Below are 16,214 nucleotides of genomic sequence, written 5' to 3' on the forward strand. Positions count from 1 at the left end.
AAATATTAAAGCTAAATAAATTATCGAATACTCTTTATGTTTTACAATTTGAAAATTATGTTTGTTTTTAAATATAAAATATTAGTCACAATTTTTTTTATCAGTTTCACAATATTTGTGTTAATTATTTCATTAGTGGTTAATGATAATTCATATAATATATATTTGTTTTTTTTTTTCTTGTTTCAATGTTAAAATTTCTTTTGCAGTAAAAAGAAATAATATTATATATATGTTTATATATATTCGTAGTTTAAAACTTATGCCTAGTTAATGCCTAAAGTCATAGCTGCTTCATATTAAAACTTTATAGAGGAAACCTGTTAAAATATATTATTGCGAAATGAAGCTTAAACGGAAGCTCAGAAAATCATAATAATTATGAAGATCATGTTTTTTGTTTTAAATCTAAATTAAACTAATTCTCTGAAGAATACTTAAACATAAAGGCTTATGTTATATTATTTTAAAATGAAAAGGTACTGAATTATACTATGAAATTAGTATTTAGAATATCTGCAATATTAAAAATTGTATAGATTTACAGGTTTCACTTGTAAATTTATGGCTACATAACTAAATTTGGCGCAATGCGTTATATTGCAATAAATCCGCTATTGGTTAGTTTTATCTATGATCACGCATCCACACAATGCATTCAAATCGATTTCAATATATTCTATGCTATCCAATTGAATACAAGTTGTGTTTACACGTCTACCGCGAAGAAGTCTTTAAGCAATGTAGTTCGACGTTTTTCAGCAATATCCATTTGGTTTTCGAGCTCACCCAAGTCTTCTGTGTCGGCACGTTCAATTTTCCAAGATAAGTTTTCAATTTCAGCTTCTAATTGTGCCTAAAAATGTAAATACTCCGTACAGTTTATGCAAAAACTTAATAAATATTGTTGTCTCCATACCTGTTGATATTCAAATAAATCCTTGCGTGAACCGGTATCCATGAAATAAGCATATGGATAGGTATATTGCAGTGTATAACGACATTTTGCTAACAGCGATGCACCGTTGAACAAATATTGCCAATCGATCCATGTACCTCTACCCTTCATTACTTTTTCATTGATTCGCTTACGCAAACGATCAATGGTCTGCTGTTCCAACTGCAAAGACTTTGAATGATTCTCCCACCGTTCATAGTAATGTAGATATTTTTTGAGAGCTTCACGCGCCTGCACATGAACAGATTCATTCGCTATATTTGGATTGACTTTATAGCGCGAGCACTCATAGTACTCTGAGCCATGATTCTTCCAATCACCCAAACACATCCAACAGAAATCATGTTTACAATTGAAGCATTGCATATGATTACATCCGCCATTTTTTTCTATGCAGATGTGACATTCAGGACAGTCTTTGGTGTTGGCGCTTATATAGTTAGCAGTTTCACTGTCATCGGCGCACTTGGTTAGCCATTTCTTAATAATTTGGCAATCCGTTGGCGCATGATAGTCCGTACCACATTTAAAACAAAATGAGGTATTGCATACTTTACACATAGCACGTTTAGCGCGTATATCTCGAGATTGTATGATAATTTGGCAATTGGGTCCTGGACAGAAACGTAATTCTGGATGTGATTTAACATAATCTTTAAAAGCAAACTGTTGATATTTGTCTCGCATAAGTGGACGTGTCACCAACGTGAGTACTAAATCCTCGGGAACACGCACATTGCACATTTGTGCCATGCAACCTATCTGTGTAGAGATGCCCTACAAATGAAAATATATTCAATAAGCAATTTGGTAGTATGCTAATTTATTACGACTTACTTGAAATATTTGCGTCTCGAAAAACATGGACCAACAATCTCGGCAAAACGAATGATTACACGAGAGATTATAGAATTTATCACCCAATTGCGCTGTGGCACATACGGGACACATTTGGCTACGATATGGTGTACTAATGCTACCTCCTGCTACAGTTTTAAAATATGTGGTTAAAAGACCATGCCCACTTCCAACACTCCCACTACTTGCGGCACTACCACTGCTTATATCCTTGGCCGCTGCACTGGTTGACGCTGCGCCTGATACATTTTGGCTTGATGATTCTGCTACAGTAGGAGGTTTGATGCGTGCACTTATTAACAATTGTGTAGCGTTGTCTCGGTATTTATCAACCACAATCTGTATATTCCATTGATGTTCAAGCAATAGCACTTTTGCCAGTGAAGGTGTGATTTGTAGTAACGTACTTAGTTTTTCTACCGATTCGTTTAATAATTTTTCCACTTCTTCAACAGTTAAGCATTCATATTCAAAATATTCAGGATCTGCTTTTTTAGGATCAAGATGCTCCACGTCACAGTCTTCACCTACAAAATAAACACGTAATGAGTAAAGCAGCAAAAATTAAATTAATAGAATTCTTTTTATATATAATATAGGATAATATTTTTATTATATTGAATTAAGGTAGACATTCAGGGGTTGCTTAGCGTTCTCAACACACGTTCCAAAATAATACAATGATAAACGCGACATTAGAAAATTCCGTTGATACCAGTAAAAGTCATATATTTGGTTATAACTTTCCCCTCAATGAAAAACGAAGTCTATCAAACTCGTCTGATGTTCTAGATGCCACAACAACCAGTTAGTAAATGTAAGGACAAATTAAATGCAAATTTAATGAATGCCGGTATATGACCCATCTACATTTGGATACTAACTACAGAAATCACGATACTCTCTTTAAGTAGCCAACCATCCCCCATGTATTCGTACTCTTAGACAATGCCCTCTCCTCTCGCACTGTCATTCATCACCTATACACATCCTAACACATGTATATGTCTTGTGATTCCTTTTACGGTTATCCAAGACAGTCAGAAATATAACTTTGCCACCCAGATCAATGTACGTTAATAAGTTATCAAACAGTATGTTCAGCTTTGTTGTTTTGAGCAAGGGCGTCTCTTTGAGGATCAGAAAGGTTGCTTGTACCATTGTTATTGTTATAATTATAAAGAAATTTTAAAAATTTGAGATAGTCAAAGACATTTTTTTTCTATTTATGTAAAAAATTTTGAATGGTTGTTTTATCGTCAGTTGATATCCATTTTAATTGAACATCATGCCACTGTATTTAATATTTTAAGGTTGATGATTCTTGGCTAGTACAAAAAAATTCTGGAGCACAATAATATAGATGCATAGTCTTCATAGAGTCCACTACGTAGACTGTGATTTTCTGCGCGAAAAAGTCTACATATAAAACCATCCTTTTAAGATATAATTACTTTCCCCGCATATGATAGAAGTATATAATAGTTAATCTAAAATATTAAATTGGGAGATGTTTTGAAATCTACACACAAGCGGTTTCATCGTTTTAAATAACTTTAATTTTTTAAAGCGGTATGTGTAGTAACCTTAGTTCCTACTCAAATCATCTTGGTGTTAGCCTCTTTCTATGGCTAACATGTTAGCAGCTATATTATTGATACTCGATTTATGGCAGAATAGTAAATTTAAAATTTAGTTTTAGATAAGTCAATCGCTCAAGTCATTGTAACAGTATATTCTGGTACCCAACCTATTCAAAATTTAATATTTTTAATAAGTTTAAATCCAGTCTATGTGACAATAGACACCACCTACATTTCATTAAGTATCGCAAAGGTGTAACAATAACTAAATTAACTTTAGTCCGCTGAATTTAAAATTTAATTATGTTGGCTTTAATACACTCAGTACATCACCGAATCTGTTCCCTCGGGAGTACCGACTATATAGGTGGCGTTAATTTGGCACCTAGAAATAAATCGTTTACGTGACATAGTATCTACGATCTTCAGTTTTAGATGCCAGTAATAGAATAAATTAAAATTAAGTTAAAGTAACTGAATGGAAAACCATAGAGGCGAACAAAGCCCATTAGTTTGGGAAGTTAACGTCTTCTCAAACTAATGGTTTATTTCGAAAAGAAAGAAATTCATAATTTATATGAACTTTCTCAAGGCTTAGAATTTTTAACTTATTGTAGCTTTTTACTTTGACATTGATTTTTCCTCCTTTGTGATTTGAAGATACAAAACATTGAATTTTTCCGCTGATTATGTAACCAGCTGATTAGCTGGATAATTTTATCTACTATACTACATGTTAAAAATAATGCCCAACATAAGAACAAGCAACACTTACTGAATACTGTTACTGATGACTCTCACTGTATATTCGCTATGTTCTATAGTTAATAATGTAGTTGAAGGTCGCCAAATACTGTAACCAACAACTATTGCTTAATCTTGCGTTGTTTTATATCTGAAGTACTGTTGGAGAACTACAGATAAAAATCAGAAGAAAAAATTATAATGAATTGAGTTCCTTAATCTCATTTAATAAATCGAAAAATGAGATAATTTTGTCTATGTTTTGACCAAGTTTGACGATGGCTGGAATTATTTTTATCTAATGTAATCTACAGAGCAAATAAATAAGTCCAAATAAATAAGTAAATATTTTAGGAACAAAATTAACTGGCAACATCGATACTTGGCGTATAAAAGGCATTAAATGCCTCAATCTCTTTGAGTCAATCGAAGAGCGAGATAATTTTATCTACGTTTTGACCAAGTTCGACGATAGCTGTGATTATATTTATCTAATATAATCTAAAAACCAAATAAATAAGTCTAAATAAATAAGTAAATAGTTCGGAAACAAAATTAACTGACATCATCGATGCTTGGCATATAAAATGCATTGAATTCCTTAATCTCATTTAATCAATCGAAGAATGAAATAATTTTATCTATGTTTTGACCAAGTTCAACGATGACTGATTAACAATAGTGATAAATGGAAATTGTATGATTATATGATACAGAAAAGATAAAAATATAATAGAAAATAACTATGCACTGTGGAGAAACAAATTAAACTCCTATTAATTAGTTTAACTCTTAGCCTATTAAAATCAGATATTATACAAATTTGAAATGGTGCGGTTTAATTGAATTCAAACTCATTATTTCATTATTCTGCTGACTTAAGATAATCATTTTTATCAGTACGAGTAAATTAGAGGTTAATTTGGGAATAACTTGTGTTATACAAGTATATATTATGCTAATTTCAAGGTTTTCGATTTTATTTAAATAGATATCGTAAACTAAATGCACTGAAACAAAAAGAGTAAAGATTAGAAAGCAATTTGGGTACACGCACAGATACCCGTACAACACAATCTCCCAAGTACCGAGCTATGGAATGAAGGTCACAAATTACGTTAGTCAGGTAATGAAATGCATTTGTTTATCTGTGTGACTGCAAATGTTATAGAAAATCATTACAATGTAGTTTTGTTGTGAAGTGAAAAATTTCACTACTTTTACAAATTATCCATCAGTTATAAATCAATTTTGGTGGTCATTCTCTGTTTTTAAGAATTACTTAATTTTTTTTTGTTTACTTTATTACGAGTTGAAACACCTCTTCAAAAGGAAGGAAATAAATTCACTTCATAGCCTTGAAGAAAGCAATGAATCGCAATATTTTAAAAGTGTCAATCATCGTTATCTCACAGATAATTCAATTGAAGCTGACTAATGGCAGAATAAAAAAATATAAAATTGTAAACAAGATTGACTTTTTGAAGTACTTCATTTCTCATAACTCAGAATCATTAAACGGAAGATTCAATCTTCCTTACTATTGTGGTTCCTTAAACAATAGTAACCTGTGAGTGAACCTACCATACAACTATTATTTTAATACTTTATTACCTGTGAGCAAACCCACTATACAACTAAGATTTTAACACGTCCTCTCAATGACAGTACCAAATCTTGTAACAATTTCAATTAGAGGTACAAATTCCTAAAATGTAGTGACTATATGAAGAAACGTTTTCTATAAACCATAGATTTGAAAAATTAAAAACAACAATTTACTATATTTAATATAATTTCTCTTACTATGGCTTATATGTATATTCGGAAACAATAGATCCATACATTTTAAACATGTTCACAGAATTCAATTGGTCTAGAACTACACATTTAGCAAAAATGTTTTCTATAACTTTTATATTAAAAAATCAAAAATAATTTAGAATGCTTAAGTTAATCTATATAGCTGTGGTTTATGCGTTTATTCTAATTAATATCGCAGTAAATGCAAGGTTTCTACTTCCAGAACTCTAAATTTGAATAACTTAAATAAGGTTTACGCTGACTTTTAGAGTTTTAACACTTAAATAAGTGGTTGAAATGCGGATTCAAGTCCTGACTCTTTTAGTTCAAAAATTATGTAATAATTATTATACATGTTTCCAAAGACCATTGTTAATGGGTATTTAACGATATTCAAAACAGCAGTATGATCAGCTCAATAGCTCACTTAATTAATATTAAAAATAAAATCGGATTTGGAAATGACTTCACTATAAGTAGCTTTACGTTTGAAAATAGATTTCCTGACATCCGCACGAATAATAGGCTAAGAGACCTCAGAAGAGACACGGTCAAAAACTACATAAGGGACAGAGCCCTGAAGTTATACGTGACACAAAAGAACAATAAAATTTTAATTAAATAAATTAGATCTTTAAAGTAAGTTATATATCCTAATTGGTATATTGGTATACTAAAACTGTTTTGGTTAAAAACCTGTTGTGACATTTGCATCAAATCCTTTCTATCTTGATCTATTAATATCTTATTCTTAAGTCTATTTTGATCGCTCACTTCTAAGTAAAATTTAAAGAAGTACAAAAGGTATTAATATCTCGAACTTGAGTTTACCAATTTTTTATTCTTAATTCTACTTCATCATAGTTCCTTCTTTCTAAGTAAGTAAAATTTGGAGAACCGTAATAGGTGTTACTATATGGATCTTCCATTCTCCAACTTCTTATTCTTAATTCTACTACTACTAATTTGGAGAAGTATAATTGGTGTTACTATCTCAAACTTCCGTGCACCTACATCTTATTCTTAACTCCACTTCATCGTAGTCATTTCTTTCAAAGTAGGTAAATTTTGGAGCTTCCGTTCTTCAACTTCTCATTCTTAAGTCCATTTTATTTTGGTCGCTCCCTTCCAAGTAAGTGAAATTTAGAGAATTATATCGGTGCTACTATCTCGAACTTGCGTTTACCAACTTCTTATTTTTAATCTACTTCACCATGGTCTCTCCTTTCTAAGTAAAGTTTGAAGTATAACTATCTTGAACTTACGTTCATCAACATCTTATTTTCAACTCTACGTCGTCATAGTCACTTTTTTCAAGTAAGTAGGTAAAATTCGGAGAAATATAAAAAGTGTTACTATAACTTGAACTTCCGGTCACCATCTTATTCCTAATTATACGTCATCTTGGTGTCACATAATTTTAAGTGAGTAAAATTCAAGAAAAAGTATAACAGATGTTACCAACTCGAATTTGTCCTCTCCAACATCTTATTTTTAACTTCACTTTATATTGAACGCTCTCTGGTAAGTAAGTATAATTTGGAGAAGTATAAGAGGTGTAACTATCTCGAACTTCGGTTCACTAACATCTAATTCCAACTTTACGTGATCTTGGTCACTTCCTTACAAATGAGTAAAATTTGGATAAGTATAATATGTGTTCCTATGGAAACTTGCGTTCACCAACATCTAATTCCATAGTATAATTTGGAGAAGTATAATAGGTCCTACTATCTCATCCTATTCGTCACATACTATTCTTACATCTGCTTCATCTTGACCACTCAATTTTAAGTAAAGTAAGTACGTGTTAGTTACTGGAATCTGTCATATATAAAAAAGCATAACAGAAACCCCACGAAGGAAACTCTTTTAGAGTTCCATGGGTTGAAATTTTTAGAAGTTCTGAATTCTAAACTCATTAAGTAAAATCGAATGCTATTTATGGTGCTTCAGTGTTTCCTGTTACGTTACGTACACACGCATCAAATAAGAGAAAAAGTACACATGAATTAAAGACAGTTTAACACGCCGAAGCAGTCATGCAAGTGCCCTTCAATCTGAACAGTACAGAACAGAACAGAAAGCACAAACAAACATATCTACTCGAAGCTATTCTAGCGCTAGCAAAAAACCAGCAGGGAATAGCATTGCTGTCAGCTGTGAAAGCAGAAAAGCAAACAAGCTCGTACGCACTAACCAAAATGTAACTAAAATTACTCGTATCCGCACTCACACACTCTGCCACACACGTACATACATATATGCATACATACGTAGTAAATGTAAATGTCTCCTAGAATTTTCAAGTTGGCATGGTTGGTTTAATAACCTTCCTCTTCTTTCCTTCCTTTTTACTTGCTAATGTGCATGACTTGTTTACGTCTGTTTCAAGCTGCTTGTGTGCTGCCTGTGTGTTGCCTGTGTGCTGTTTGTGCCATGCACTGTCATTTTGGTCGCATTGCCTGTTCTGCCTCGTACTCGCACCGAATTGCATGCATACATGTGTTGTTTGCCTCTTATTATTGCCCTTGCCCTTACTTTAAGCCTTTCCCCTTGAACTGAACTGCTCTGCTCTAACGATTTATTTCGATGACGTTTATCACTCTGTTTGCATTTGACTTATGTTTCGCCCGTAATTTTCTTTACGTTTACGTTTAAGTTTACTTTCGTTGTTGTTGCTGTTGTTGTTGTTGTTGTTGGATTGTTTATGTGCTCGCTATGAGGTAAGGCAAGAGGTTTTGACGTTCGTAAAGTTTGTTGGCTTCACTTTTACTACGTGCAAATTTATTTAATATTTTCTTTTGTTGTTTTGTTTTTGTTTTTGTTTTTGTTGTATTTTATGATTTTTTTTTTTATTACACAATATCTGTTGGTATGATAATTCCTCGTTGTTGTTGTTGTATTGTTATTATTGTTGCTGTAACATTCATTGTAGGTTTTTGTTTTCGTTTGTTGTTGTTGTTGTTGCGTAGTGTTTAGAAAGCAATTTCGAATAGTTATAAAGTTTTGGCCTCCATAAGCCCGCAGCACTTTTGACCATGAAGCAGCAGCACTGCAATAAGCATAAAATAAAAAATGAAATTGAACTTGAAAAATTACGATATTTTGTCTATGCAACACAGCATAGCACATCACATTATAAATACGATGTACATATGTACGTATGAATAGAGTATGTTAGGCAATAATGGCTCAGTGAGGAGCTGCGGTTTTGCAAACGATTCAAACGTTTCCGTCTTTTCAGTATTTATTTCTTATATTTATATTTAATTTGACATTAATAGTTTAAATATAAAAATAAATGTGACACTGCGTGCGTTGGATCTATTGTGCCCCCTTCTGGGTTTAGAGTAGGTCTCTAAGCTATGTTGTATCAATAAAAAGTAGTATAGAACCTACTTTACAGAGTGGTTTTATTGCCTCTTCCGTAAAAATATATGTACATTGCCAGGAGTCTATTCCGTATATGCATTACGGTAGGGCATTCAAATAATGTATTATATATATTAATATAAATATTATGTATTATATGATATAGACATAATATTATCTATTATATGCATTAATATACAATATAACATTATATTTAAGCTCTCAAACCATAACAAGATACTGTTGTTGTTGTTGTTATCCACTGAGACCTGCTTGTGAAGTTCTTTTAGTAGGTGTCGAACTGCACTTGGTCGTCGCCGGCGACGAGTAGCTTCGGGACATAGATCCGATCGTTCTTGGAATCATACCATGATACTGAAATGTCACAGTTTTGTATTTGTTATACTATCTCTCCCTTTTTCTTTCCATGATGTCGTCATAACTAATTTCTTTACTTTATTTGATAACATTCCACCCGGCCATTCTTGGAACCATACCATAATACTGATATGTCACAGTTTAGCACTTGTTATTGCTATCTCTCTCTCTTTTTTCTTTCCATCATGTTACCATAACTAATTTGTTCACTATTATCTGATGAGATTCGACGGCTAGCGAATCTTGCACTCAATATCTCAACATTCATATCGTTAACTATTATTGGTATATACCCCATAAATTCACTGCCACAAATTTACTAATTTTGTGCGGTACACTGTTTCCATTAACAAAACCTAAGGACTCTTTTCCAGTCTGTATGGTATTTTTCGAAAAAAATTTCTTTAATATTACGAAAATTTACACACTAAGTTTTCTATTGAATTTTACAAGCTTAACGGCACTTTTATTATTCAATTTTTATAAATTGCTACTGACGTTATTATTGCAACTGTTTTCTTTATATTAACATTAACAGTATTTACATAGAGATTAGCTTTAGAAATGTTAATCTAACAAAATTGTCCACCATTTTTTTCTTTCTTTCTGGCATGCCCTTAATAAATAACAACGATGTCAGCCTAAAGATCAGATGTTAACATTTGCGACTATGGGCTTATTAGGTAATAAGGATATAAGCTCTTCCTCGATAAACAAAACTTACGCTTATAGGTCACTTATCCCAACTGTACGTGGGTATGGCGCAGACGTTATCACAAAATCATAAAGCAGCATTGGAAGTATTTGATAGAAAAGTTCTTCGTAAGATCTCTGATCCTCTACAAGTTGACGAAAACTATCGCATCCGAATGAACCACAAGCCCAAAGAGCATTTTCACTACATTCATATATTTCAGCAAATTAACATACAGCAGTTTCGCTATTTTAGTGATGCCGTGAAAATAGATGATTATGGAAAGTGGAAGCGTAAAGTTAGACCGTATATTCTATGGTTTGATTAAGTGGAGATTGGAGAAGATGCGCACGGAACAGAAGCGCCTAGGGAGACATGCTATGTCAGGCCGAAACCCAGTATTGAGTTGTGCTAGCAGCTGTTAGCTAGCACTTTCGAAAATGTTTATTACTACATTATATATACATATATAACTTTTTGTATGAAGAATTTATTAACAAAAAGGTAATGTGTCCAAGTAATGATAATATTATATTTATCTGATATGATTGAATATGTATGTTTAACAATGAGGAGAAGGAAACATCAGAACATGTTCAATGCAACTGCCCAGCGGTGGCAAGACGTAGACTCGATTACCTTGGAAGCGGGATATTAGTCCCAAGTCAAATAGGTAAAATTAAGCCCACAGCAATTACAAGATTTATAAGTAGTCTAAAATTGTCCTAGTTGGGCCTTTAGGCGCACAATAGATCTTTTAGGTCAGGGTGTTTTAATAGCCTATTACTTAAAATAAAAATAAAAAATGTTTAACAAAATTTCTATATAAATTATATCCTTATTTTCTGATATTATTCCTTTTAATTTTATTTAAGATTATTTTATTCTTAGACATTCTATAACTGTTTACATTTTGCCGCTGTTTCCGTTATTATTATTTTTGTTAATGGTTTCATATATACATTAGAGCTAAGTTGAGAACTTTGCGCTTATTCAAGATAAAAAGTTTGCTTTGAAATTGATAACAATTTAACAATCCAACGTCAGAAATCAAGAATATGACAATCAGAAGAATGGCCTTAAGACTTTTTTAGCGAATGCTGGGTTTGCGTGATTCTTTTTCCAACTTAAGAAGAAAACAGTGGTTATCAATGCACTAAATTGGTTGCTTTCTTTATTTTACCAAGAACAGAAGTAGTGTCACTTAAACAGATTTAACTCAATACTAATGACCTAAAAATCATATTAACTCCCATGTAACAACCAACCTCTACTATCAACCTATTACCATTGTATGATGGCTTGATTACGTTATCCAAAAAGATAAAACCACAGAAAAACAGGAAAACCACAAAATCGATGACGAGGCGCAGTACAAGACCTAAACTAAACTCATTAACACTCCAAATTACTAAATCAAGACTAAATACTGTGAAAGAAACTCGAACCCACATCAACCCGATGTTAAAAATAATTATGATACTATGCATATATAAATAACAATTGTACCTATTTACTTATTTATATATTATTCATCAAAGTAAGATTTCTAACTATGGAATTATTTTGTTTTGGTGCTAATCACTGAGGGAAAAATTCATTATTCAGGCAGCTCTAATTATAACCAGCTCTGATCTAAAGTTGGCAAGCTGATTTGCGGCTAGCTATACATATGTGTGTGTAGATTGTGCGTTATGTTGATCTCCAAATTTAATGCTAATTTGTCCAGAAATAGACGAAATCACAGATTTAATGGATTTAGTATTTAGATTAATACTTTATTCTTACTTTTTCTAGTATTATTTTACTTAATATAGTATTATTTTGAAATCTAGTGATCATTTACAGATATAGCCCTGCTGTTGTTATTGTAGCCCGCAGATATCGGCATTTGGTCGTCGTACATCCCAGTCGGGTGACTCTGAGATGTAGGCTCGCCCGTTCTTAAAACCACAGATATAGCATTAATATACTACAGTGTTGTTGTTGTTCTTCGGTTTGGTAATAACCCATTATAAATAATGATTCTAACTTTAAGAGCAAACCCGACTTAAACTGCTTGCCTAGCTCAGAGACTTATTGATCTATTTGACGTCTTTCCTTGAAATAAGTGTTGAAAAGCAGAACTTTAGCAATAAGAGCCATAGTAAGTGTCTCTTCTAATTAGGGCTACAAACGGGTTCTGACCCGTTGTTACCTAATTTTTGGGTATAGATGCTTACTAACTAATGGCTTATCAATACCATCATTATTTTTTTTACTTCACTTCTGACTTTGCTTAATAGAATTTTCGTTCCTGTTAAGCTGTTGCATGTTTATGTTCGTTTGACTTTCTCATATATTATTGTAACATATTTTTACGGATCATACTATTATAGTCTCGTGTAAAAAAGGATCTGCGCTTTATCCACTAACCAATCGGTTATTAATCATATTACTACTTTTCCTACTACGGTTCAGACTCTGCTCAGCAGGATTACCGTTCCCGATAAGTTGTAGCACTGTAATGTTAGCCTGAATTATCCCCGCATATTCAATATATTTGTGCTTATATAGTCACGTACAAAAAAAAAGGACCTAAACCCGATGCCTACTAGCCATTAACTTATGAACACTTATATTAGTTTTTCTACTTCGCTTATAATTCTGTTCAGTAGAATCTTCATTTCCGATGAATTATAGTAATGTCATGTTAGTTTTAATTATTCACATATTCGATATGTTTATGACGGATAATGCTTATAAAGTCTTGTGCAAAGAAGTTCTAAAATATGATTCCTATTGATCAATGGCTTATCGATACTACCACTACTTTTCCTACTACTTTTCAGACTCTACTTAGTAAGATTATCGTTTCTGATAAACTGGAGCATGTTCATGTTAATTTGGATTTTTTCCATATTGGCTATGTTTGTGATGAATTATGCTTATATAGTCTCTAAACTCGAAAAATTTCTTGAAAGCTGTATTTGACAAATACATTTTTAAGCCCCTTTTTTGATTATAGTCAAGAGGCGGTATTAGTAAGTAATTTAACTAGATACATTCAAAACTGAAGTGATTTTCTTATATTTTTTTTTTAATTTTCCACAATAGTTTACAGATATAGATTATAGATATATTTAATTATAGTCAAGGCGCGGTATTAGTATGTCAATTTGACTAGGTGCCTTTAAAACTGAATTGATTCATTCTATATTTTTTTGTTTATTTTGAAAACAGATTATAATTAATAATTTATCTGTTGAATAATCTGTTCTTGTAATCTGTTTTTTTGTATTTTATTTAATTATTTATTAAATATAACAACAAAATATAACAATACAGATCTTCCTATATCATATTGCTTTAGACCCATCTGTTTCTGTCTTTTTCTATTTATTTTTATGAAGAAAAAAAACTTATAATATTTGCATATTATATAAAACCATATTTATATATATATATATATAAATATGTCAAGATACATATATATATTTAAAAGAATTTATAATAATTACAACAAATTGAAGAGATTATGAAGTATTCTTTGCCAGAAAACAGCTGAGCACGAACTTCTGAGAAATTAAGTGATATGCACATATAGAGATAATATATATATATAAAGCTATATACATATTTGTCAGTGCAATATGTCATGCATGCATTTTAATGAAAACCACTTTTATTGAGGCAAGTGTTTTTATATAAACATTTTAAAATGAGAATTAATTTTAAAATGTAAAAAGAAAAAACAAAAAACAAAGAAAAATGCAGTTTACTTTAAATATTTGCTGATTTATTGCGATTGCAATGAAAACTGATATTTATTTTAATTTTATGGGATAGTATTGAATATTAATATCTCATAATTATATCGTTTTGAAGACACACTTGTGTATATCATGTTCTAGACCTTATTGTTATAGAGTTATCTATAAACGAACAAATGAATCATAGAATTTTCTAAATAATATAAATTATTTAAAGCAAATAATTTGTAATCAATTAATAATAAAAACATATTTATATTTTAATAATATATATAAATGTATATATATAAACACTTGTGCGGAGACACAAATACGAAGTACAAAAAAAAAAGAAGCACAAGTGCAGCACCTACCTGAATTGTAGTAGTCATCATAATCGTCGTTGTCTGAATATTCCATGTCCGACATTATAGCAGCCTTGTTTTTGAAGCAATGTTACGGAGTCGTGGTTGTTGCAAATTTAAAACCAATATTTTTATATTCTACTATATTGTTTTTTAAAACAAACCACAGTAAAGTGCACTATATCTACTCCTACCAAGAGAGGGGTGAGGTTGGTTGTAGTACACAGATTTTCTGTTCAAATATTATTGCTGGCGCTGGTGGTGGATGTTGTAAATTGTAAATTGACTCACTCACTACGTACATAAATACACTATGGGGTGGTTTGTAGCTTGAAATGGATGTTAAACATATAGATTATAACATTTTTCTTATAATTTAAACTTAATTTTACACTTTTACTATATTTATTAATAAACAATTTGTTGTAGTGAACACTTTAAGTACAATTCCATTTCATTTACTAATCACGAAGTACACTGCGTGGGGTATTTCTTTTTTTTTTTTACTACCATAATATTTCAACCGTATTCATTATAAAGTTAATTCATTTATATTAAACAAAAATTATACACTTTATTCTACAATCTACAATCGAAAATTTTCTATATTACAATCGTTTGTTTTATTCACTTAAACATTTTAGATAATTCATGTATACGATTGAACGGCCGTGGAGAAATACAAACAATAGCAGGAAAAAATTTTCTGTCTTCTCGTCGTTCTTCCAACGTTAAGTTAGTTGCGTTTGTATTTAAAATTCACAATTTTCAACGAGTACTGCATTATCGATACACCTGTTCGTAACAGCTGATATGAGTTTAGCGCACGATTAGTCAATAAACGCTTTAACAACTTTGTTTACACATTAAAACAGCAAATTATATATAGTTTTTAAAATTAAAATCTAACTTTCTCAACAAATTTTTAATAAGTAAATCAACAAACTAATGTTTCATTATGGAACCAAGTGCAAAACGTTCAAGATTACAACAAAATCTAAATGTGAAAATAAAAGCTATATTATCGGATGCATATAATTTAAACCAACCATTGGAAAGTGTTTATATATGCCAAGTGAATAATAAAAAACAAATATCAGTTATTATGAAACAATTAGCCGAATTGCTACCACTGACAACGCTGCAACATCTTAAACGTGTTAATCAAAATAATATTATTATATGCAAATCTAATGATCTTGCCGAGTTGCCACTAAAAACATACCTACAGAATGCGAAATTAAGTCCTGATATAATTGCAAATATTATCGACAATGTTAAAAAAATTAAAGTTCCCGGTGCCGCAACTAAATTACGTATGCAATACACAGTCATGCATAAATTATGGCCATGCAAATTTCATCCTGACAAATATATGGAATCACTCTATGATGGCACTAATTTTACAATAACGCAAAAAAATTTTCATACCAAAATGACAAATCTAATTTTAACACTATCCAACGTCTTGGAACAAAATAAACCGTTTGGTATTTGTATTGATCCACGCACAAATTCAATAGTTGCCTTAACAGCTAGTAAAACAGATTTAAGCTCTGTTATGCATTGTCCTATGGTATTAATAGATTTAGTAGCAAAGACACAAGAAGGTGGTGCTTGGTGTACAAAATTAAAAAATCTTCGCACATCAAATGAAGAAAATTGTAAGGATTTTAATAAACTAATGCTAAATGGAATTGACAATAAATATTATAATTTTATTAA

The 16,214-nt window shown here is 31.3% G+C and overlaps 2 protein-coding genes across 2 annotated transcripts in view; one reads left to right on the forward strand and one right to left on the reverse strand.

Moving 5' to 3' along the window:
- Positions 1 to 190: 190 nt before the first annotated feature.
- LOC119679714 (potential E3 ubiquitin-protein ligase ariadne-2) lies at positions 191 to 15,186 on the reverse strand. The gene is made up of 5 exons (XM_038092210.1): positions 15,102 to 15,186; positions 14,499 to 14,818; positions 1,796 to 2,343; positions 920 to 1,735; positions 191 to 856 (listed from the first exon to the last, which is right to left on the reverse strand). The coding sequence occupies exons 2-5, from the start codon at positions 14,551 to 14,553 to the stop codon at positions 710 to 712; spliced, it is 1,566 nt and encodes a 521-aa protein (XP_037948138.1). The 5' UTR covers positions 14,554 to 14,818; positions 15,102 to 15,186; the 3' UTR covers positions 191 to 709.
- A 261-nt stretch (positions 15,187 to 15,447) lies between these two features.
- LOC119674616 overlaps positions 15,448 to 16,214 on the forward strand; it is a 6,212-nt gene continuing 5,445 nt past the window's right edge. Inside the window, exon 1 of the mRNA XM_038085763.1 lies at positions 15,448 to 16,153. Within this exon, the coding sequence (XP_037941691.1) occupies positions 15,448 to 16,153 (706 nt within the window). The remainder of the gene's footprint in view (positions 16,154 to 16,214) is intronic.

This window comes from Teleopsis dalmanni, chromosome 2 (genome assembly GCF_002237135.1).
Source record: "Teleopsis dalmanni isolate 2A chromosome 2, ASM223713v2, whole genome shotgun sequence".
In the NCBI taxonomy this organism is placed as follows: domain Eukaryota; kingdom Metazoa; phylum Arthropoda; class Insecta; order Diptera; family Diopsidae; genus Teleopsis; species Teleopsis dalmanni.

Excerpts from the sequence above, each read along its gene's own strand:
- LOC119679714 (XM_038092210.1), bottom strand. The coding sequence starts at position 14,553 with ATGTCGGACATGGAATATTCAGACAACGACGATTATGATGACTACTAC. Across the intron at positions 1,736-1,795 it reads TCGAGACGCAAATATTTCAA|GGCATCTCTACACAGATAGG; the intron begins GTAAGTCGTAAT and ends TTTCATTTGTAG. Across the intron at positions 857-919 it reads ATTTATTTGAATATCAACAG|GCACAATTAGAAGCTGAAAT; the intron begins GTATGGAGACAA and ends TTACATTTTTAG.